Here is a 25782-nt window from a genome sequence, read left to right as displayed (position 1 = left end):
CAAAGGCGTCGACCCTCCTCACCTCTGGCTTGAATCGGTCCCTCGGGTGGCTGGCTGAGGCAAAGCATTGCTGGTCCAAGCTTCGGATGCTGACGGATATATCAGAAGCGACAGCAGCAGTAGCAGCTAAATGTAGTCAACGGGAATACGATGTGGTACCGGCTGGACGTGTTATCAAAGAAAATGTATCTTTTGTTTTATTGTTGCTGGTCCTGCTGCGTTTGCTACAGAGCGCGGATCAGAACAGCTTCTGCCTGCTACCGCATCACCCCTAAGTACCCCAACACGCTTTTTCGTCCCTTTTTCTGACCCATTTCCGGAATCGGATGAACTGAGGCGAAGCCACACAATTGCAATCACGCAATCCGGGAATAAGCTAAGCGCGAGCATAGCAAACGTACCTTGAAAAATGTGAGCCAATCAATAGTGGGGTGGTTTCTTCGTTGTCGTAAAAAAGCACGCTCAACCTAACACGGAGGTAACAAAACATTGAATTTTTTCTTTTCCTTTTTCATTTGGTGCCTTCATCTGTCTTAGCCTAGCTTGTCTTTTTTTGAACGACTGCCAACTCGGCCTATTTCGTCATTGTTTAGTTATCCTTGTATCTCGACGGATATAGGGTACGTGTATCCAGGGGATGAACGTTTCCATGAGACGAATGAGAAGCCTAGAAACTAAATAATTGAGTTAGATAGTAGGGAATGTAACGACGGAGCACGGGTTATGCAGAACTAATCTTCCAGAAAACGCCATAGCTTGCATTTATATAGCAAGCCGTAAACTTGATATTCGTTTTCCCATCAATAAAGCTCTAATGGGCGTTGAGCTGCTAGAAGACTTAAGCTTGCAGCTTACATTAGACTTATACTGGGTAACTATACTATGCAGAGCTGTACGGAAAAACGTATCATTCATCACTTCCATATTTGTTGCAAGCTGACCTACGTGTTGAAGTATGCATATTGTGGTTAGCTCAGTTTACGCATAGTTAGACGACTGAGCCTTGAACGAAGCAATCGTGGGGAGCCAATTACACATCTGCATAGTCATAGAAACCATCAACCCATTTTCCAGTGGTACGACTATACAGTTTTTACAGAATTTCAGCTATAAACGGCAGTCGCGACGTCTATGATGGCCACAACGAGCTTCCATGAAATGAATGCAGCAACACAGCTCCTGCCGACTATCAACCGACGACAGCTTTGAACAGCCGACGATGAGATCCTAGATAGAGCGGCTGACGAGGACGAATAGTTATGTTTCTTCGTTCATTTGAATATCGGCTGCTACGTATCCTGTCCCATTCCATCTGTTCTATGTCTATCAAAATATAGCGGTGCGGCACTGTATGGAATTGTTTTACTTCGACTTAGATGACGGTTGTTCGAGGTGCTACCACACACGGTCACAGCCCTGGGAGCAAAGGGTGTCTGTAAAGGGCATCAAATAACGATGGCCACTCAGTGACTGCATTGCGGGTGCTTTGTGATAACTCCGCGATAGAGGGCATGGAAGCAGATCGTGAAGTAAGGCTGCTACGCAGGCAGAGAAACATAAGGAAAGTAGAGATGGATGATGATGACGAAATCGGTAACAACGCGAGGGCGGAGTCAGCAGCAATGAGAATATAAATGGCAAAGAGCCTTCAACCAACAAACGGCTTCTTTCCCTGGGCCAAACCTCTTCGTGTAGAAAAAGCGAATTAAGAAAGCAGACAAAGCAACAAAAAAAAGAGCGTGAAGGACAAATGAGAAAACTGAACGCATCAGTCGTTGACCGCGAATGGCAAAAGAACGCTTAAAGTCTGTCCCGAAAGGACGCCGAGTGAAAAAAAATCGTGGACAAATAGAGACTGTTTAGGGAAAATATACTAGAAAAAGGGATAGAGCCAGCCACATTGTGACTCGCGGCAACAGAGGTGTGAGTACTTCACCTGCTCTCTTTTTTCCTGTGAGGGACCTCGTGCAAGAAAGGAATTATTTGAGCTTTTTTTCGGCCTTTGCCCTCTGTCACACCAGTCTGTTAGGGCAGAAAAGAAACACTAGCTGGCTGGCCAGTTAACGAATCGTTAGTGGTTCAAGGTCACAGCGCCGATTTTGCGGAATCTCTATAACAGTAAAGTTACCAACCAAGCCTATGAATAGGAGAATGGCCAGAACCAGGTAAAACCCTTTGTGAAGTAGTAGTTGTCAGAGTAGTAACAGCCTAATGCACTAATAAACTTAGAGATACCTGAGGTTCAAGATTGAGCATAAAGACACTTCATTTTGCACTGTGAAGCAGCCGTTGGAGTAACGGCTAGCAGCCGCGCTCGAAAGACTAAATAGCGAAATCGACGAGGTCAATCCAAGCTGCCAGCAAAAGCAATAGCAACAACAGCCGCATGAGTAACGCGCTGAGCAAGGATGAGCCGAGCGAATCACTCAGGACCGAGAAGACTTCTATTACTCCCTCATCGCTCGATCAAACAAGGGCAACTGCCCCTTCGGACTTCGGAGTCAGCGGCCGCACTGAAAGCAGCAGAAATAATAGCAACGTTTGCAATAGAGGTAGTGACGGCAGTCACGAGACAACAACAACAACAACCCCAATAGATTAGAGAACAGCTGACGCGGTAGTAACAACGGGATTTGTCGAGGTTGATGATGCTTTAAGGCGGTGGATAGAGAAGGAAGACGCTGAGGTGGAGGGTATCCCACTTGGTTTTAAGAAATGCTTTCCGTCTTTTTAGTTCGTGTGGTCAAAGAAAGATTATAATTTTCACGGACCGGAAGAAACAACTAGCGGCAGGCTTGATGGTAAACGCCTATCGGTAAGCAGAAACGAGACCAAGGCAATGAAGAGAATGGGAACGGAGACGGCAAAATTACGTTGGCTTGAGACGGCGAGAGAGAGGTTGGGATGAAGCAAACCGCACAGAGGAGGAGGAGAATATAAATTGCAGACGCAGCTGGTGTCAGCTTTGAAGAGCAGCGGCAGTCGCTAGAGCGTCAAGGGAGACAACAGCAGTGGCCGATGTTCATGACAGTGCTTGGCCCCACCTTGGGGCTTAGATGACAGGAACCTGTAAAGTATGACGCCATCCACATCAAAGCTTTCCATATTCTCGTACCTATGGCTCTGATAAAACCCCACGATGGAAGATAAACCATCAATCATGAAGGGGAAAACTGGTGCTATCGTTTTAGGCAAAACCATAACTTTTTCCTTTTTTTTTTTTCAGCATTTGTAGTTGTCCATTATAAATGAACAAGTTTTAGGTATAGCATTGAAGACTTGCCATTACTAGAAGTCTAATGATTGCCATTATTATCCTACCCATTTGGCGAATAGATACAGGGGTAGATGGTTCTCGATAAATACTTAAATCGACTAAGGACTATACAGGCGTTTTAAGTATTAGTGATTCGTTAGCGCTCATAGAACTATTTTTAATGGTTTTCGAAAAGAAATTCATACACGAGCACATGGTCCTACGCAGGCCTTCGTCGAGATATTATGTAACTATTGAAAGCAAATTAAAAATAAACTCAACAGTACGCGGAATCGTTTTTTGAGCGCGCTTAAACAGTCACATAAATTTCTAGACTAGAGTATTTTTGTAACGAAGTGTCGAAAAAAACACATGGCAAACGCTACGGGAGTTGAATGCTGTTAAGTCAAGTCCACTTAGTACCATAGCTTCAACGTCAAGCCAATTTCTGTGAATACGTTAATTTACTGTTGAGTCATTCATCTAACGTTTCCATAACTTTTTTTTTACGAAAGAGCAAAGCTAAAATGCGCTGTGGATAATTGTGGAACTTAAAGACACGTGGTGGCTTAATTTCGAATCTGAACGTGACCCTGTTTACGTTGTGAAGAGCCGGACGCCTAAAGTAATGCCTAACGGCTAAACTAACGGACGTATAATAGAAAAAAGAAACGTTAGGTTCAACGCCAACTTCGAAAATGGAAGTATAAAAGATAATAAGGAAGAATGCAAAACACATTTAGCTTCTCATTCAATCAGCAAGAAGAGACAAATCATTCTTCGCTTTCCTGTTTTCTTAATATCTGTTCACAATTCCCATCAGGATCTACCTAATTTTCCTGCAATAGTGACAGCACAGATGGGCGTAGAAGTAACACGGTGACGATGGCAATGTCTACGACAAATTGCCCCCTCCCCCCTTCTAAAATCCATTTCTTTTCTACCTTGAACTTTCGCTTCTTTAGTAACCCAATAGAGTCGAGGCACCCGGTGGAGTAGGAAATTATTGAAAGGATAAAGGCCTTTCTTGCACGAGTTAAAGCCGAGTAAACAAACAGCAGCGCGAAGTCAAATTGTGGGTGAGATTGTGCTAGTGTAAATGCACTGCTTACTCCAGGGGTAAGTCAATTTTGCCCCTCCAGTTCTACAGTCGAAGAAGGCTTACTCCGCTGAGCACGTATCACCTACCCAAAGCTACGCCAAGAAAGACAGCGGGCAAAGAATAGAAGAAAAGAAGAGCACTGAGAATTGCCTAGAAAAGAAACGTGTTGGAACTTTGTTACCAGCGAGCATCAGCCGAGACACCAGAAACAGCAGCGGGAGCAAGATATACAAAGACAGCTTATAAGTAGATGGTGCTTGCTAGACTATGAGAAGACCTATTTTCACACTCTATACCATTAGTTGTAATGTTCTACTGTGAATGTGCTATGACCCTACCAGCCGTCCGTGTTGTTTCATAGTGAATTCTACATAGCGCCTGTTTGGTACTGTGCTGTTCGCAAACCCGTACATAACCGAAGAACGCGCTAAATCTGATTTAGATTTTGTTGCGCGCGATATATACGCACGTTATACTACTCTTCGATAGAACGTCAAGAAAACTCGTAATTACTGGCAAGCGATGGAAGCAAGCAGGGCTGTCTAGAACTTAGTATAATATACCGAGCACTTTGGTAGCAATGATGCAAATGCGATTTGGGGCAGAACTGGATATTCTTACATTGTTGTACACTATGAAGTCAAATTTAGAAGGTCACTAATTTAGACAGTAAAACGTCACACTGGTAAAAAAAAAACGTTAGAGCATAAAAGGGTTGTTACGAAGACGCCAAGGTTATCCAAGCGAAACTTTAACTATTGAACTTAGTTCACACAAAACAGAAGCGTATTCAGTTGTAGTTACAGTTGAGCATTGAACCCTTCGCATTTAATGTCGACTAAGATTGACCGGCTTTAGATAAGTTTTTGAAACTGTTTCTCCATATTAGAGCTGGCTATGGTACACGGGCAGAAAAAGCATTGCTTCTCATGAATGTTCTGTTGGCCCGTTCTAAAGACACCAAATGGACACCCAAATGTCTGATCAAACATTTTCGATCGATTTACTTCGCCAGGATATGGTAGCGACCAAGATGATGGCGAACCGCCAGAAAACTTAGGGAAATCAACATGTAATCTACGGGGCTGGTCTGCAAAGTTTAATGTATGCGTGGCCGAAACCAAAAGTCAACAGTTTAGTGTATCGTAAGAGATTGAAATCCTGTCTAAAATGGTAGATCAGTGCGTTAAAAGTGGCTATGGCTAACTACATCGCTTATCCTTTATAATGGACTAAATCATCAATATCTTTCCTGCACTGTTTTAAGAGGGCGACCTCGTACGCCGACCGTCAATGAGGATAGTTGATGGGCCTATTGGTTGTTCGACCTCTGTCCGTTAGAGTTCCCCCATCTTGCAGTGAACCTATGCATTTCCCACCACGAATCATCAACTCTAAGATAGTTTAGCTAGGATAACAACAGCGTGAAGAATCTGTGCGCTTATAAAAAACCGATGTCGACGTTGAACAAACGGGACTAAAAATAACAATAGCGAAGATACGCTTGAAGAACTGTCTTTGAGGAGAAAAGACGATTTCGCTAAGGTTCCTTTTCGAACGAATACTTGTCTGTAGTTAGAAAGCGCATTAAGTCCATTTAATTCCTCAAAGGCGCGGCTACCAAACAAAGTACCTTGCCAGCGACCCCTAGCTAACTGGTCGAGTTTCTCTTGGCGTGTTTGCTCCGATTGGCAGCTGCTACACTAGTCAATCTTAGTTGACCGTATCTGTAGCATTGCCCTGACTGCGGTCAACATGGTTTGGCAATAAAAGAAAAACATGCAGTTGCAGTTTGCATATCTCCACCTGAGTAAAATGGGGGGTTGGGGAGTGGCGTGACAACGAAGGCAGTACTCACTCCGATAACTACACGAAGCCCAGCATAGAAAAATCTCAACGGCTTCCGGATACTGCAGCGGCTATGTCGGTTAGACGGGAGGCTTCGCGAAAATCCCAATTGCGTTGCCACAAAATAATTATAAAGTAGGGAAAGAACAGTTGCTATTGGCCGCTGCCCCAATCTAATATAAAAACATAATGTCTTAAGTTTGCATTCGCGTCGGACAGTCGCTACAGCTGAAGCCCATCACTTCAAATATTTAGCAATTAGTGATTCTTAGACGAATGGAAACAACTGAATACAATTGTGTACTCATAAATCGTCCCGTACTATCTATGGCCGGATGTATATATTCTAGCCCACATCGATTCAACGACTGCTCTCCCTTAACTTTCTAAGCAACCACCACTGCTTGAGCAACGCTCTTCTGTTTAACGCTTAGGTGTCTGCCTAAAGCACCGTGATATGAGTTTTTATAGCATTACGATCGGAAGCACCCGAGTTTTTGCCGTCAATGCGTAAATTTGAATCAGTTTGACTCCGGCCTTTGGTGAACTAATCTATCATTACACAATGTGCTCCGTCCTCTCCATAATAGCTATACGCGCTGTATAAGTGTCCACTACGCCATTTCGCTAGACGTTGGCCCTTCTGTTGCTACTGCATGGCGTCTAAGTGGAAATTCTATCGCCTGTGGTGATAACAGTGGCCCCTTCCCATACTGTACGGGTGCTATATGCTAACCAGTCAAGAACAATCGAACAATAAATATTATTAGCGGAGACAGAGAGACCTCCATCTTACAAGCAAAGCAACTTCTGGAGGACGCTACTGCTTGCGGCAAAGGTGCTGCTCCCCGTTACATACTTTTTTGCATATAAAGCTCCGACAGTTCCTGATCCGGTCGTCTATCCTACATACTCAAGCACGCCACGGGTGACCGCTAGAAATATCACTCAGCACAACAGTCGCTCTGTTTGAGACCTCACAACCATTGACGTAATGCCTTTCCCGCCGAGTGAGGCACGGTAGAGCTATTTAAACTATCCGATGCTACGCTGCCGCTGATCAGCTGCTCCCATCTGGTAGTTAGGAAAAGGCCGAAGGCAATCGTCCGGTAGTTCGTTTATTGGTCCATTGACTGGCCATTTCTCTGCTGACTAGCACATCTTTCCGAAGCCATGGCTACTTCGATCAGAGCCCAACTCTCCAGATGCCCTGAACCGGTCCGGCCCGTTCTTGCGAACCGTAGACGCAACCAGGCATAAGTTAGTTACAACCTGTTTAGATGCCTGCAGCTAACTGGCCTCAGGACCCCGTCTCCATCTTGACCCGGTGGTTTCGACGTCTATAACAGAAGTATTGCCTGCCTTGGCAATACCTGGTTAGCCGTGAACCAACATCGCCTTCAAAAGGCTTTTGCGCAGCCCTCAAGAGGCACAGACAAGCAGGCACGCTGTGTGGCAGGGCCGCAAACCGACAAGCAGTTGGAAGAGAGCTAAAGCATTTTCACACAGAGTCAGCCTTGCATAACGGGTTTTATCTACCGCTTATATCGCGGCGGCGTGGCTGCCAGTCTGTCTACATAAGTGCTTCACTCCACCTTCCTCGAGCTTAAAACGTGTAGAAATGGCACTGCATGTGTATATGGCGCGGCTGCGTGCATATATGTGTAAGGACGACTTTTGCTCGAACCGGCCCTGTGGAAAGATTTATGCCACTTCCATCTGTTATCCATATCCAAGGGACGTGGCTATGGTTGTGACTTTGGGGAGTGAGTCTTTTTGCCATTGCTTCTTTGCCACGTAAAGCAGACTCTGCCGCTCTGCTCCCAACTGGCCGGAAGTCTAATCAGTCGGTCTTCTGCCATACTAGCTGAATCCGACTACGAGAAGGGCGTTGACGCCGTAGTACTGCAATGGGGGAAGGAGAGGGAAGGGGGAGCAATGTAAAAGAAGAGTGCAATCAATAATACAGCGGCTGCATGGGAGTAAGCCAATGTAATGGCTTGGAATGTAGCCATTGTAACTCACCTCAACGCTAACCAGCTCAGGGACAACAGCCTCTACTCTGAGCAATTACGTGCACAATAACATCCATCGGCAATAGCTATGTCCGACTAGAGTCAGAATCGATGGACAGCTTGTGGCAGTTCATAGACAGCCATGCATATGGGAAACAGTATTGCCACACTTAGACTACGTATAGCGTAGATAGCAGAAGCTAGACTAGGACAGACGATAGATCAAGGATAGAGAAGACAAAGACGCGTACCGCGGTTATTTAAATTGCCTATCGTTACTACAGTTAGATGAACGGCTGACTTACATGGTAGGCGGCGCGGCAGTTTAACCTACCCAGTTGTTCGGCGCAATAACACTCCTTGCGTCGTACATCAATTTGATCTGATTGAAGTCAGGCACAGCTATGGGTGGCAGAGAAGAAATTCAGAAAGAAGAAATCTAAAGAGAAGGAAAACTGCAGTCGGCAGCCCTTGTTGAGCTGACGTTGCTTGCTAAGACTTTGGTAATGTTAGAATAGACACGGTCATGCAAGTGCCGTATTAAAGGAGATGTTGTTTGTGACAGTTGCATAGCTTGCGGGAGCCGCTGCCGTGGGCCACTCCCCGTATTCTTTGTTTTGCTGGTTCGGCCGCAGAAAAGAACGGTAGCAGAAATTATGAGCCAGAACAAGCCGGAGGTTGTTCTTAGAGATCACTGGATTCACAGGGAGTGACACTGGCCGATTGGAGGTGATGGGTCGTAAGATTGTCACCGTTGCTCGAGACTGAGTTCCTATTTCAGTACTTTTTCACTCTACGTAGTACTGAAGCACCGTGCGTTTCTTTGAGAAAAACTCAAGCTTTTTGTTTAATCGACATCGTCTTCGATGAGCCCTCCTGCCGGTGCATAATGGTATCTCCTGGAGAGACAGCATATGTCACTTGTCTCCCATCCCACTATGTTGGCTACCCTTATTGCGGCTGCTGCGCGCTTCTTTTGGTTTACCATCAATGTCATCGCTATTTTCATTGTACATGACGCTCTCAGTCCTCCACGATTCATGGCCGTCATTTTTTTTATACCGATAAGTGAATTCTTTACAAAGCGACGAATTATCTGGTCCACGCTGGCCTGGATGATTTGGAAGACTACAGTCGTTGATTGTCGGCGAAGCTAAGCCTTATATATATCTTTGTAGAGTGACAGTAGCTGTTCCGTTCACCTGTTTAATTTTTTTATCTTTTAAGCAGTTCAGCCTTGTTTAGAATCTAGTTACACAAACTATTGCGTGTGCAGGACATAGTGAACGATTGTTACGCAGAGCACTGCTAGTCTCGGTAGTGACGGTTGAAGTTAAACGATGGCGATGGCCCATACATAACTTATGCAATGTTTTTATTCTGCCCTCGTTTGACGCAATAGCGTCTTACATAGGCTTGTCAGCGTTATCAAACTCTGCAGGAGAAACAACCACTTGACTGCTTTGGCTGTTTATGCTAAAAATGCTGCTTATTTTCATCTGCTTCCAGGGCTCCGTTATTCTCCAGCTATCGAGCAATAGTCGATCTTCCAAACCCACTGAGTATCGACGCTTGAGCTCAACTAGGCGTTTGGTGTTAATTCGCCTTCTATCGTTGTCTGCTCCCACCAAATTGTAAACTTCACAGAAGTAAGCCAAGGCGATCTCAGCGTCGCGCGATCGGGAGGGCGCTCGACTGAGCCAGTATCCATTGCTATAATAGGCGCCACTATATCCACAATTCATAGTTGTTACGCAGACAACAACCATTTGTACACTGTATATCCACAGTGTCGATTATTCCTAGAACGCAGATGGCGTCGGCGCATATATACAGACTAGCTAGCCAGTGAGCAGGGGCAAAGAAAAGAAAAGGAAGAAAAAAGGACAGGCGCGCAGGGCGTCAAATCGCAGAAATAACTGTAGAAGGTCACCGCATCGACGAGAGGCAGAAACAATAATGTTTGTTGTATAGAAAAACTGTCGCTTATAATGGAAGTAACTACACCCACGGACTCGCCTTTCTGCCTATCGCAAAGACTTTGACCTGCCCTACCTGTGCCAACGAGGAAATCATGTGTTAGCAGCCTACATCTTAGCAGAGTCCGTAAAAATCGTCTATGATATGGTGGCAAAGGCAAACTGTAGGGTCTCGGCTATTCCGCGTCCCGCTAGGTTGGATAATGCCTTGACCCTTGACTTGATACCGTCCACTACCCGAATTCTTGTCAACTACCACAGTGTGCCAACCAGCATCGCGCTACGAATCGAAAAGTTCATGAAAGGCCAGCTGACACAGTTCAGGTATGCTTTCACTTCCTCCCCTTTCCCCTGTTTCTCTATTCTTTATTGTCCCTTATCGTTTTACTTCCCTTTCTCAGTTTATAGCAGAGAACAGCTGAGACACGCGACAGACGTGGCGTAGTAGGGACTATGGAGGAAGACAGAGGCCGGATACTACTGTTGGAGCAAATCTGTAGGCGTCATCGTCGTCGTGGTTTTTCTGTGTGCCGCCGAAGGCCGCCGCTACTATCGCTAACGATAGTTTGGCTGTTGCTAAATTTATGTAGACAACTACCTAAGCACCAGAGAGCAGCGTCTATTGCTTTCGCCTGCTGATACTCATGAAGCGCCTGTTTCTCCTTTGCTATGCTTACTATCATTTTATCATACGCATTGCTATATCACTATTATGGCGCAGCGGGACCGATCGAACTCGGGCGAGAGGTCGACAAGGAGACTGAAATGTCTCGGCTACCCTGGCCGAGACAGCTCAGCAGAAAGATGCTGTGATGGATACGAGTGCAACTGGGGGACAGTCATCCACGTGAGAGGACTGCGCCCCTCAGCTACTGCTTGTTCGGTGGAATAAAAGCCCATGCAGAGTATATGCTTCTGAATGGTCGCAGAAGATGCACAGCTACCCAGCAAGAAGCAGGTACCAGCTACAACAAGGAAGGTATACGACCGTTTGCCAGGCAAGAAGCTTGCTTGTGTATCCTTCTTCATTCTGTCCTGGATGGACATATCCATTGCAGCTGAGCAACGGCCAGATGACCGGGACTAGCAACGAAGCGGTCAAGATGGGATGGGAGAATGGCGGAATAAGAAAGACACAATGATGAAGCGAAGATTGGACGAATCGACGGTCGAGAAAGGCCAACAGCGGGCAGAGCAAGGAAGAGAGGCCACATCATCAAAGCACTACCGGAACGAACCGGCCCTTCGACCTCGTCTCGTTGGTCCTGCTCGGTCCGCACTTCTGATCGTCCCATCATGTCACGTCGTGTTCGTCCATCCAAATACCGTGTTGTCCACTGCGCTCTGTCATATAGGAAAAGGGCAAGCACGCACAGAGGTAACCAGCCTCTATTCTGTGCCTTGAAAGTTGTGATGACGAACAGCGACTTTGTCTCCAAGCAAGCTGGATCTAGCCTGCCCGAACCGGACCAGAATTTCATCAGTGATATAGAAATGGTTAGTTTTGTTAGCAGAAATAATAGTATCTATCCACGTATCGGAAACATTGGTCACTGATTTTTTTTTTGATACGTCTTCTACGATCAAGCTTTTGTCATACATACGATACGTTACGAATACCAAATTGGCACAACAACATTTGCTAGATATCGGGCTAAAGACGACAGCAAGCTAGGGTTCAACATAACCCAGAATCATGGGTCGATCTATTGGAATAGGTAAGCTCACGTAGGTCAACAGCGGGACAATGTCACGATGCACCACATGGAAGTTTTGAGGGGAAGCAGTCATACAAGTTATAAACTCGTCTTCTTTTTCTGCTCGCTTTTGCTATCGGTTTCATTCTTTCTTCATTTTAATGTTTTAAAAAACAGTAAATATTACCTGAAAAAGGCCAGCCAGGCTTCGGACCGGAGTTTCAAGGTGCTCCAGCATCCGTAACATGATTGTAATAATAGTAGTATTAGTAATTAGTAAGCATACAAGTTGTAGCCATCATAACAATAGTAGCAGCGAGCATATGTAATTTTATTTCATTTTATTTTTCTTGTAGGGGTTATCTGTCTTCCTATCGCTCGACTATAACAATGGTATGGCTGCTAGCAGTGGCGTCGGGCAATACATTCCCTATAGTAACGCTCGACAACCTCCTTCCTTCTTTGGTTCTCATTAGGTTTGGCAAAATTGAATCAACAAGTGATCGGCGCGGTTGCCGTCGTTCGTCGCATTCGGGCCATACCAACATCGACACAAAGAAATGCACTGGCATACCTCAGTCCTTTTCTTGGTGCTTCTGAGTCAGGTTAGTGGTGCAGATGATTCTGTTATTGTGGAGGGTAGATGCCGAATTTTCTGCTCATGCAGATGCGGCGGTGCTTGCCTTGTCGGTGATAAGGAAAGATGTATCTGCAACAGATGGCAAGCTAATATTGAAGAGTAAAAAGCCAAGACAAAACCGAAGGCCCAGGTAAGCAGAGGCGACGAAGAACACGGCCAGACGAACGGGTAAGGAGGTTCTGCTTCTCACGAAATGACTACTGCTGCTGCTGCTGCTGCTGCTGCCAGCTCTCAGTTGTTGTTTCCGATTCGTCGACTCGGGATGCGGCGAGCCTGTGCGTTCCTCAAAGTCCTCGATCCAAAGGGCAAAGAACTTTTCAGTCAGGTAGAAGTCTACCTCTTAGCACTCCAGTTTTCTTTCTATTCGTCTTCTTGTCTGGCCTTTGTCTGGTCATGGGTTTATCGGCTAGTTTTCGTCTAACAACCCTAACTGATCTCCGTGCTCTTCTCTCCGTCATGAGAATCACTTCATGGCACATATGTTGGCTTTTAGCCGCGCAGCCAACCCACTACAAGTATCGAAACCAATTCGTGTGAACTATCTTCTTTTGTTACTGCGGCCGCTTCTGGTACACGTTGGGCTGGCCCTTATAGTTATGTTGTTGGCTGAAATAACGGCAGCAACCACCTGTCGGAGGTGACCGTGCGCGTTCAAGCCATAGTAGGTACCGAACCGTCGCACAGGAACAGTGGCCATTGTAACAGTGGTAGGAGTAGCGTTTCTATGCTGGCCGGCCTATGTTGGTGTTGATGCTGGTAACTATTATTACAAGTTCCGAAGTAAATAACCCTGATAACGAAGGCTGAGAAGTAGAACTGGAACGCTCAGTAAAACCCGGAAAAACGTAGAACTTACGCAGAAACAAGGAGCTTCAATCGAACAACAAAGTTGCTGTGGCGGCTATGTTCTGAAAAGTGTCGCCATCAAGCTGACAAGCAGCTGTCCTATTCCCTACAACAAAAGAGACACAAAGTACTGTACTATTACCATATACTACAAGAATGTACTTGGCTAATACGATTGTCGCTACGATAATCCTCACTAACCCAAATGCTACCGTTTTTACGTGCCCACTTCGCAAGCCGCGTGCGATGATATTTACAGGAAAACAATATGAGCATTAGGGACAGATTTGATGTGACACTATCTGGGCTCTACGGGTACTTAGGCTAGTTTATTACTATATATGCTCTTCCAATCGACTAGGTGAGATAAGGACATCCGTAATACTTCGTTGATCGAGTTTTTGTCGATTCCTCACTGACGTGCTGGTCGTGCGAATTAGGGCCTTCTATATCGGCTGCTGTTCGAACGTAAAAGTAGGACTTTTCGTTGGTACTGGATAACACGCGACGTGCGGCGACGAATGAGAAACCTGAAGCAGTGGTTTCACAAGTGAAACGTTGAGAAACGGCGATGACGGATATGGCCTGATGTCGGTTTGATAGTAAATACTAGTGAAATTTACTAGAACAATGCCATTGTTGACAATGTGGTCACAGACAAACTACACAGGAGAATATCTCAGATCCAGAAAGGCAAAACTGAGTTCAGATGCTGAGAAATGCAGATAGATATTTGGGTTCTATCTTCTAGCCGATGGTCCGCGTAGAGCAAACAATTACGCGCGAATGTAGCAGTAACACATGACAATATCAGAGTTACAACATAATAAAATAAATCCGGCTTTAGTTTTTAGTTGCTTTCGTACGGAGCAAGCCATAAGCAAGAGCGCACTATATATATATATATATATATATATATATACTGATTATAGCTGAACAAGAGGAGACTATATTTAACAAATGGACCCGTCGAGAACAGCTGTTAGCAGGTTTATTCGTCATCCATACGTTCGCTCGTAGTCTTTCTTCGTCGATGTTTGTAGATACTGACACCGTATTTATAGAAGCATTCATAAATTCTTACATCCAGCCACCCTCTTTATTATATTATATTATATTAAAGCTAGCACTACTGAAATCATTGGCAAATACTATTAAGAAATATAATTAGGCTTAGACAGGCTTATTCTGGCCTTTCATAACTATCTGTTCTATGTTCACTGAAGCACCGGTACGTACTATGTACATCGTCCCTCAGTATAACTGCGGCCTCCTTCCTAACGTACATTATCGCCTGCAATACGCAGGTTGCAATGATAGGACAGAAGAGTTCTGCATATTGTACACCTCAATACATCCGTGGATAATCTCCCACAAATCAAGGAGTCATTTCGATTGGTCCATGGATAGAGATTTTTTTATGAAAGAGCTACACATGTAGCTTGCGCATTCAGTCCTTGGCCTAGATGCTCCATTTTGAGGTACACTTACAGTCTTGTAATAATGATGGTAGCAGAATCGACAACCGCTGCGATTTACCAACACCGCCGCGCATCGTCAAAACGGCGATAGCAGCCTGCAGCATGTTTTCAATAGACGATTGCTGAACTGACTCAAACAGGCGAACGGGCCTATTATAAACTCAATGGTCACTGTTCCCCTATTTCGCGGCTTGAAGCGGTCTGGAAGTTGGCTTGGAGTTTCTGCCGCGGTCCGAGTGTAAGGTGAGCCAGTGGCTTACTTGTCACACACTGTCCATGCGATCTATCGGCCTACCTGCCTTCAGCCGTAGCTGTTCTCATACTCTCAGCTGCTCGGCCTAACAGGCTCAAAGCTTTTTTGGTTGTTGCGACAATTGCTGAAACTGACGCTGCCCCCTAAGATAGCACCGCTGATAAGAGGAAGAAAATGGGCTTATTGTGCACCTTTTTCCACGTAGGCCTAGAGTAGCGTTCATGGAAGAACAGAGTTATTGCTGGGATTGTGAAGGAGAGCGAGCTTTTTTCGTAACAACAGGAGAAAGAAAAACAAGGTAAGGCAGAGAAGCGTCAAAATTGACGTTGGTGTTTATGATGGCGTGGTGATGCCGACTTCAACTGTATAAAGTTTTTTTTTCGTAGACTGGAAGCTACGGCAGCACTGGTAGAAGTGGCATGTCAGCCAGTCATGGCGGAGACAGAAAGCAGCAGTAGTAGTAGTAGGAAGAAGATAAAAAAGGGACCGTGGCGGTGTGACGCGGCATCATTTTCCTCAGTGGTTTAGCGGCTGGCCCACCCATCTACAGTCGTAACCAAGTAAAGCAGTAGTAGCGATGGCGACGGCCGAAGCTATGATTCGAAGTTGAAGAGTCGACAGTATCCACGGTTCGCAACGACTCTCGACTACAACGAAACCCCGGGCAGGCAGCTCAACGGGAGGTACAATGTCCTTGAAGCCGTAAGTGAACGAGGTCTTTGTGGATATACACCGTTACTAACATCCGCAGTGCACATACATCCTGTAAGAAGATTACAGGCAATGGGAATATTGTCTTCAGTTGATGTGCGTTGTGCTATAGCCGCTAAACCTGCTGTCACAGTTGCCAAAGGATTCGTCTGGCGTCTTACCAGTCCTTTTCTTGATGTCGGCAATATCTGCCCTTCTAGTGGAAGTCGCCGGATCTATCTGTATTTTGAAGTTATATCCCTGATACTCTGCTCTATTCTGCTGACTGAGTTCGTGGAACTCAGGCGCAAATCTGTTGCTGGCTGTGGCAGTGCTATAGAGTGTCACGGTGTAATTCTGCCACCTTTTGCTGGATGTATTTGTTCGAATAGGCGAATGTGGCCGTGTGCAAGTGGTATTAACGTGTATAATAGCTGTTCTAGGCTAACAACGCAATTTCCCCAAGAATCAGCAAGAGTCTAAAACGCGAACGGTGGAAGCAATGATGCGTAAACTAGAAAACAAAGAGCTATTAAGAAACGCGATGTCATAAAACAACGATTTGGACCAGAAATGGCGTCGTCCAGGCCGGTAGCGCTGCTACCGTTGCAACCCCTGCATGGATTTTACCTAGAGCAGAATCGATTATGACTCCAGCTTTCGTAAATCGTCTGGTTTTCTATCCCGCTCACCCATCCAGGCAAAGACAGCCGAAGATGGTGTGAGTTTTATAATCCGAACAAAAACCACCATCCCTGCTGATGCTTACGTTGCTGCTGTCCGTCGAGTTTTAAATAGACGCTGTCACTTCTTAAAAAATGCGTCAGTTATGATAAAACTTCTATACAGGTTCAAGTTGGTCTTATAGGTACGTCTGGCAGGCGCGCGGACACTGGGTCAGACCCAGTCGGGTTAGGCGGGCTAAAGAAGTTGAACCGGTCTGTCATTAGCCGGCGGATAATAGCTAATTGAACTGTGGACAGTTGGAATTCCTCTCTTGAACAGAAGTCAGTAGGGAAGTTTTCCTTCTCTTCCTGTGAAAGGACAAAGGAAAAGGGCAAGAGAAAAGCGAGAAAAGTGTACTCGTTCCCTTGAAATGCGGCTGGAAAGCCTCAAAGCGGCAAATAGTGGTTTGGGACGACCAATACTGGCGGATGTACTCGTTGCCTACCTATGTAATAATGTATAATAGCCGCTTCTCGAGAGCAGAAACCGAGGAGCTACCGAGCTCCGAACGGAATGGTGGGCTGGAACCTATAAAGCGAAAAAAAATCTATTGTTCAGTCCATTGAGGGTAGGACTCCTGCTTTCCCACATAATCGATAGGCGATCTTCATCTTCTTAACCCTTTTATTGTCCGCGCCAGCCTCTCGTCTCATAACCAGACATACATCGCCGCTTACAACCCGGGTGCGCTCGTTCTGACGATCCAGCCAGCTGGTAAAGGAAAGGCTGGCCTCAGATGTGCTAAGCCACCATCCGCGGGTTCCAAGCCATCCAGCGATTTCGCAGGCTAGCTATCCAGTCGGCTCTAGCTGGATGTGCCCCACAGTTTATGGCTGTATTATCTTCCGCCAGCTCTTCTTTCCTGCTCGAAATGTACGCCTGAATAAACTGGACTGCTGCTGCCTAGAGATTTGCTCTCGAAGTCTCTGAGGAACGTCGTCGTTCTTCTCTCTGATATCTCTGCAGAAGGCGGCTGTAAGAACGCTGAGCACTTCGCATTGCCCTCGTTGGCCCGAACCCTTCTCTCGATTCGCCTGCTTGCTCAGCTGTCTCCGCACTACTGAAGGGAAACGATCTTGGTATGTCGAGAGGAGCTAGTTCAGGGTACGAGTTGCGGGCCATCTAGCTGACGCTTAGATTGGATAAACCTGAAGAAGAAAAACTCAAAAAGATCTTGGTTTTGTCTCTTTTGGCGAAGTGGTTCACTGCTGCCAGACTAATCGTGAACTAAAGAGAACAGAGAATAAAAAAAGGGGCAGCGACCGTGTGGCTTCTACTTTCACCAGCGCTTCTGGCGTAGCAGAAAGTTGAACGGCTAGCCAGCATAACGCTACAGCATGAAGTCGAGGTTTACTACAACATAGCTAAAAGGACCTCGCAATAGACAAGTGAACTGCGGTTCGAAGGAATCGTTCAAAAGGCAGAAGGATGGCCGGGCGAGTAGGTTAAAGAATCGGCTAGTAGCTTCCCTACTTGCTGCTGCTGCTACAGCTGCTCGCTTTCCTTTTCCTTCGTTCATTCTTTGAATTAATCAAACCTGTTTTGTTTCGTTGTATCAATGGGCACCCTTTTTGAAACAGTAGCAACAGTACGATGCCAGTTGAGTTTGTTTCGCCAGCAATAGTAGTCAAGACAGACGTTGCACATCGCAGCACTTGACTGGATCTGCATTGAGCGAAACTGCGAAAATAGTGCTTCAACTGTGGGACGGAGGGAAGGTTTCTAAAAAAGCAAAGAGAACTGGACAACCGAATAGTCCCTGTCTGCTTCCCCGTGGCGGTGCTCCCTGCAGCTACAGCTGCTGGCTGTTTCCACTCCAAGCGAAATGTTCCCCGCCACATCCAGGCCGAAAGGCAAAAGGGACTAGTCATCCATGCGACCGTCCGCTTGATAGGCCTGCTGCTGCCGTAGACCCTGCTTCGTCTTCTGTCATCATCTTACCATAACCATCTGTGCAGGAGCCGGTTACCTTTCTACTGTTCCTGCAATGACTACCAGAGTAGACCAGTTGGGACATGACCCAGTTCAAACAGACAGACAGATACCCGTGTCGCCAGTTGGGGCAGCGATGGCAGCCGGAAAAGCAAACAAATGAATTCTTCTGTTTTCCCAAGAATCTATAGGTCAGCCCGGTTTGCAGACGAAGCGGGCCCGGTCCACATAGTCGGCCGAGCCCATTTGCAGCTTGCACATCTCTCTTTGTTGATTGACTGGGAAAATAACTGGAAGGAGGGACAATTTAACGCCACATTATAGGCAAGGACTCGAACAGCAACTTTAGCTTGCCGGAATGCAGTGCTTTCGTAAACATTCAGCCACGTTAAACTTAGCTTGTCCTATCTTGGCTGACCACTTTTTCGCTCCTGCAATAAGAATAAAAGATGTCTGAAATTGATGATATAGCAAAACTTTGACTGGATCTACGAAAGACCAAGTCATCATTAGCATACGTTAACCGTATGAACTAGACTAGATTTGTAGATGACAACCCACAATATAAGCGTAGCACATTTCTGTGTCATCATCTTGCCTGGCTGGAACGAGTTTAATATAAGTACTAAACGTTCTTCTTCAAAAAGGAAAAGTCTTTATCACATCGTTTGATGGAAACGTACCACATTCATCATGAACCATCATAATGAGACTATGTACGTGTCATACGCGCAACATGTCAGTGTATATAGTGTGACCTTGTAGTTCAGGTGCACTAGCTTTGCTTGTAGTTTGTATAACGTCTTCATATGTATCCTCCCTTTCATGAGTCTTCCTCTCATATGTAATTTAACGTCGAATGCAGTGAACTCAATTCCAGCTTCATGTGTCCCTCCGCGTAGGCTTCCTGCTGTTCGTTACCGATATTGCTATCCTATCCCCATGTCAGGGATCTCCAGTTTATCTTCGCCCATCGCAACGTTTCAACGTTGGCGACTTTGATGCAGCGCGTACTCGTAACTTTTTCGTCCTGTAAAGGGTTTAGCTTTGCCCCGTTGCTATCTGGCAAGGATGGTGGACTTCGAGCTACACCGGGTTAGTTTGTGCTGCCATTGCATGACACGCTGTTCCTCTGGCCGAGTGCGTTTCAGTCTTGGCCAAGTTATTTGCCTGTCGTAGCAAGCTACGGGGTCTCACACGGCCCGTCTGTTCTGCCTGTTTGTCCTGGCTGGTAGGATCATTACGCCCGACCGGTGGTGGTAGCACTAAATACCCGAGGCTGGAACCTCGCTTTTACCTTCGTGCCCAGTGACGCCATCTTCGTATCACTAATTCTTCCTACAGCGACCTCGCGCGTTTCACGGACGGCTGTATTGGGGATAGAGCGTGGGCTGCTGTGTGGTACCGGTAAACCGTCGGCAGGAACTGCCATCTCACCGATGAGTTCCTCTGAGCGTGAAACAGGCCATACTCCAGCCATAGCGGCAGTTACAAACGGTGTGAGACGTGCTGTCAGTCGATGAGCAGACAGCCAGAAGCTAATGAAATAATTCGTCAAATACACTAATTATCTATGCCCTTTATGTGTGGAAAGGGGTGTGGCTTCGATATAGAAGGGCCGTGAACTCCCGTTCTCCCTTATCGCCTTTGGGCTCGCATGCTGGATCGTCTATTGAAGCCGTCGAAGTGCGATACATTCTGGTCATCGCAGATAATGATAAACAGCAGCAAAAGCTGAGGGAAGGAGGCGTACAGACGAATCAGGAGGACAGGAGCATTACGAAAGCGTCACAGACGTCGTGGCGTGCAGCACCTAAATATATTCATGGTGACGCTGGGGTTAACAATCAGTTACGAAAGTGTCCCTCGCATCCACATATACAACCCACACGTAGTACACAGTAATGGCGTGGCAAAGTCTATCTACCTGATATCAACCTGTCTCCGCAGGATAGAAAATAAGGCACCGCATTATTAGTTAAGTAGTCTCCTCGGAAAGGCTGGCATATGAGGGTAAGACAAGTTTCAGTGAAAAGTGGCCAGCCATACGTAGATCACAGAGTAAACAATTTTAAAGATATCTTTGTTTTGCATTTTTAAAGGTAGTTAGGTAACCGCAACAGTACGCTTATCTGAGGTGTATAAAATTAGCTAGGTGATTCTATATAGATTGCGTTCCAAGATGTTCTATAAACGTTCGTTTGTTCCTGGCCCATACGGCTGTGCCACTGACGATTGCTGACACATATCGGATACAGCAACCGGTGTAGTTCCTAAACAGAAGCAAGGTCACTGCTGTTACAACTGCCATGCGGACGACAGTATTGGTTGTACATGTATTACCTTGTTATTTTTTTTATTCCACTCCCTTTTCCTCTTTCTTTCCTTTTTCTTTTCCACTCTCCTGCTGTGTGCCTACCCTGTACTGCAACGGGTTCGGCCTGCGATGGAAGCAACGACCACACAGCTCCGGCCGCCATCGGCAACAGCGGTCCTGTTACCATTCTGTTTACTCGCTGCAGCCACAGCCTCCTACATTCAGGACGTGTGCACAGTGTAGGTTCTTATTGTGCGGGCTCAGCATGGCAGCTGCTTGTTTGATTGCTAAATGTTAATGTAATTAGGTTACTAGTAGTAGTATTATGGTAGAGAAAACAGGACGTAGGGAGCGCAGTCGCCGGTTGAACAGAAGGGTCCTGAGGGAGTGGACGGCATTGCCTACTGATAATCACCCTATCTGTTCAGCTGCAGTGAGGTTCTCCGACTACTGACATCGTAGTTGGTTTGCTTCAGTGTAGTGGCGTTTTGATGTCGATGGGTCTCAACTGGGTACGCAGTAGCTGAGAGTCGACACGAACGACCGTCTACATACGGACCTACTAACTCTTTGATTCACACTTTCCCAACGATGTTTGTGTTTCCCTCTATCCGTTTCCTAATACTGCTACTGCTATATCATCTTCTCGTGCTATGATTGCTGCTGCTCGTGTTGGCAACACGGTATAATGCAATCGTTGTTACCAGCACTTCCCAGTATATCCCAAAGTACACCTAGCAGCATGAAATACGCTAGATATATATATATATATATATATATATATATATATATATAAACACAGCCACTTTCCCAGATGTATATAGGCGAGCCACATAACGAACGAATAGGGAACAGTAAAGTTCTGATAACGAACGAAGAAACAAACCATCCAGATGAGATCGAATGGCCGATGCCAAGTGGCGTGTGGTGACGCCTCTGGTTATGGTTTTAGTTGCAGGCTGTACCTGTGCTACGATCGTCCTCGTACTGAACGAAAGTTTCGTGGCGACCCGTAATGCTTACTGCTGCGAAAACCATAATACAATAGGGCCCCCGCCGAGGTAAGAGGATGACTCAGAACAATAGACTTGTATAGCGTCCCGGCGGTTGTTGCAGACGACCCACATCATTTTCACGATGCCGATCTGCTTTGCTGGCCAGAATTCCATAAGACGAAGTTGGGTCGGAACCTATCAGGCGTACTAGGATTGTGCTAATACAACAAGATTCAATGCCCGAGGATAGAGACATGCTTACTGAATAGCGCAGAAGATGCTTGTGGTTCAGATACTACGCATTGCTTTCAAAGGAGCAGCTCCTCCCTGCTGCAATAACAGCCCAGACCCAATCATCACGAAGGGCTGCAGGCCAAATATCGAGCTGCGAAACCGTGCGCGAACCATTGGCCACAAATGACAGAATGGGCATACCATTGTGACTGGTGCCAATTTGATTTAGCAACACCTAAAGCGACACCGAGTGCCTAAAGGGCAAGCAGGTATGCCAGGTTCGGCTCGTTAGGACCGTTTCGCTGTAGCACCTGCAGAGAGCAAAACGCATGGACGAAGATACCAGTGCAACGGCGGCAAGTCTGCATCATCCTGACCTGGATTCATCTGGCCTTCTACTGGCTGAGCCCTGCTATTATTACCTATTATTTGTTTCGGTAACTTTTCAAACGGTTGACCCACCACGGAAAGCCAATAGTAAAATACAGTGCGTTGTTAGCATCCATGATAATTTACAGAGCACGTAGCAGTCGCACTTCTTCTGATAAGAAGGGGACGAAACTGTATTTCTTTTTTTTCTCCTACAAGATGAAACATAAATGTAAGTAGCGGTTTTTGGAAAAAATTAAAAGAGACATATTTGAAGAAACTACGTAAAAGACGTTCCCTTCGGTAAAAACATAAATACATTAATCGTATGCTTAATGCAAAATGTCATTCCCTTTCTTTTCATTTATATAACAGTTTCTTCAAAGAGCGAATCAAATGGCTACACATGCTTCCACGGTGCCAGCAACACGGCCTACTCTAACGGTTTTTGGAAGCCAGCAGCCTGGACTTATATACGTCGTTGTGCGCTGGTACATTGTGTTTTGCTTGAAAAAGAAGGCATCGTTGGCTGTGTCTTGAATTTGCGCAGGATCTTGGATCCCGCAGGGGCTCAAAGCCAAGAACTGCTCAGTCAGTCAACCCTACTGTCCCTACAAACTCCCTGTTCGTTGTTGAATCGAGTATGGATAAGCTGTTCGCGCTCTCGAGGGAAAGGCAGCGGCCTCGGCTCCACAGGCGCAGCAGCAATGGAGGCTCGTGTAATTCCAACGCTACCACCGACTTCAACTTCCCTTTGGTTCTAGTGCCAATTTCGGGTTTTCCTTTCTCTCCTTCGCCGCCCTCAACCTTCGCGACCCTTCCTGCCAGCCTCAGTTTGCTTCTTCCTATCGCCTAGCAACAGCCAGCGCCTTGCCATCCTCCTCTACTGCCAACATACGTACGCGCTTCAATTCTCGGGACTGTTTAAATTTCATGGGGTTGTTAAATGGCCATGAATTCGAAATGATACCCACTTGCTCTGTGTAAAGGACCAGCCAGTCAGCCGATTCGTCGGTCCTAAGCAACAGGGAGCGAATAGGGACGAGGGGATGCTTCATTCAGCTTCAGTAATATGTACTATGCCTCGTACGATATCGTTTGCCACTCATTAGAGAATAAGATAGAAGTTTTTCGTTGGAGCAGACGATTGGTAGGCCGGAAAGTGTTACATAAAGTGGCGCAGATATGTAACATGAATGAGAGCAGAAAATAGGAGATATATGTCTATATATACATATGGACGAACATTCCAATGTGTGCTTTTTGTAACCCATTACACCGGCTTACGAGCAGACGTATGAACGGAGAGGTATGGGAGTGCTGTAACAATAATAATAGCTTTTCTCTGCAAATCGTCTCCGGTCGTGCCAGCATTGGGGCTGTGGGGCAGACTTCATAAATCGAGCCAGACCGCGCTGACTTAAGCATGACAGAGAAACGTTTGTTAATTTAGTACTACACATTTCGCTGTACACACATTCATACCCCACATCGACATGTACTATACCAAATACATTTTAGTATGCCTGATTCGTGAATAAACATCTCTAAAAGTAAAACGCCGTCGCCACCGTGGCAAAGAAATAATCAGTTCTGTATCCAGTAGACAGCAGCGTGAACCCGCTATAACGAAACGATTAGGACGAATTACTCATCGGCCTGTCCTCTTTACCAATATGGTAAGCATTGACGCCATCGCTACAATGGGCTAACAGCAGTTCTGAACGCGGGAGCGACAACAACGACCTTTTCATTGACAACTTGTAAATGTGCGCAGGCCCATCCCGGTACTCGTATGAACATCGCGTATGTATAGCGGTCCGTCGGGGCCCTGACGCCACATAGCCGCTAGCAAGTAAATGTAAGTCACCTCATTCGAGTGGGCACTTATAAACATCAGATCGTGGACAGCTCAGCCACGTACTGCCGTCGCACTCCAATGGTGCGCTTCTATCCTTCCAGTGCTATAAAACGGCGACAGCTGTGCATTCTACTATAGCCGTCAACTTATTAGTCACGGCCCCGATGTGGCCCCGTTGAGAAGCAGTAGTGATGACGGTAAAAATATATGTTGAGGTAACGAAGCATCTTATGTTTATTGAGAACCTATATATTTGTTCATCTGACTGAATGTCTGTTAGTAGAGTGATCGGGTTTTTTGTTTTCGGGGTTAAAGTATTCGACGGAGGTCTCAATCAAAGTTGAAGTGGGTGTCTTCGCATCTAGAAAAATAGATTTTGAACAGGCGGTACGGTTAGCCCGATGTGCTGTACATGTGCCAGTGGCCTTTGTTCATGAGCGATAACGTATTACATCAATCAGTCTAAGTTAAATGATTTCGCCATTTAAAACTTCGATTGGATTCATCGGAATTGACCAAACTGTCTTGATATTCAAACGTTATAAATTTCTCAGAACGAAAGTTCTTATAAATAAACTACAAGCATTATTGATACAGTTAAATTGCGTACATTGTTTAGCTGCTTGTAGATGATAGTCAACCTGATCTGGCTTTTATGACTGACAGCTGAACCGCATCAGGCACTTTTATGCACAGTATCCGCATGAATACTATATTGAATCTGATCTACTTATATCTACGGTCATTTTTCCGCTGCTAGTTATCGGCCAGGTCAAAGACATTGTGAGAAAACACGCTTACTTGTGTCCACCTCTGGTTACGTTTATGGCTGAGCTGTCTTCCTGCGCCTCTAGTCTATGAACAGCTCCTGGGGGGTCGGGGCGGCGGGAGGGGTGAATAAGCAACATCTGATTCTGTATATTTAAGCTTGTTGTTCACTATTGCGATTGTACTCTTATCGTAATGCTTCCTACACATAGAATAAAGAGAAGCTTTGTTTGCTAGGTGATCTAAACAATGTACTTGCTGTTGTTGACTACGCTGATTGTGATTCTGATGGTGATGGTAACGCCACCATCGTTGTCATTGTCGGCCACCCTCATACGGCTCTAAGTACGAACGGCTCTGTCTCATGGACCGACCAATATATGCCCGTCGCAAAATCCGATGTTTGCAGGCCATCAGCACAGGATACATGGCCTGTGTCGACTGTGCTAGTGACTCAAGAGTGGCAACGGCGGCGCTGGGTAACCGATGACGGCCTAGGGGGTATTACAAGGAAGTATTGTACACGGATGGGTTTGGAAAGAAGCATCCGTATTTCAATATGGCGGGTGAAGACTGTTTCGTTGTAACGTCCTAAGTAAAGCTTTGGTTTCATCCTAAATAGGGTAGTTGTTCCGACAGGCCCGGGCTTAACCGCATACTGACATCCAATGTTGCACCGTAACGAAATGGCAGGAAGGCCGCTGGAACCGAAGCCAGACAAAAGATGCTGCTATCGTTGACGAAACAGATATCACCGACAATCACAAACTACG

The 25782-nt window shown here is 46.0% G+C and overlaps 1 protein-coding gene across 2 annotated transcripts; it reads left to right on the top strand.

Annotated features, from left to right (window-relative positions):
• The first annotated feature begins 5 nt into the window (after positions 1-5).
• LOC147757363 (uncharacterized) lies at positions 6-25082 on the top strand. 2 transcript variants are annotated; one of them, XR_015320761.1, is made up of 2 exons: positions 6-11697; positions 12374-25082. XR_015320761.1 is itself a non-coding variant. In XM_086979748.1 (2 exons), the coding sequence occupies exons 1-2, from the start codon at positions 10346-10348 to the stop codon at positions 12495-12497; spliced, it is 303 nt and encodes a 100-aa protein (XP_086835874.1). In that variant the 5' UTR covers positions 6-10345; the 3' UTR covers positions 12498-25082. The 2 variants fall into 2 exon arrangements, 1 of the variants encoding a protein (XP_086835874.1); XM_086979748.1 differs by having other exon boundaries at positions 6-10524.
• The last annotated feature ends 700 nt before the right edge of the window (positions 25083-25782 follow it).

Source organism: Varroa destructor, unplaced genomic scaffold (assembly GCF_002443255.2).
Source record: "Varroa destructor unplaced genomic scaffold, Vdes_3.0 BEIS01000002.1, whole genome shotgun sequence".
Lineage (NCBI taxonomy): Eukaryota > Metazoa > Arthropoda > Arachnida > Mesostigmata > Varroidae > Varroa > Varroa destructor.
This window is presented reverse-complemented; position numbering and strand designations above follow the sequence as displayed.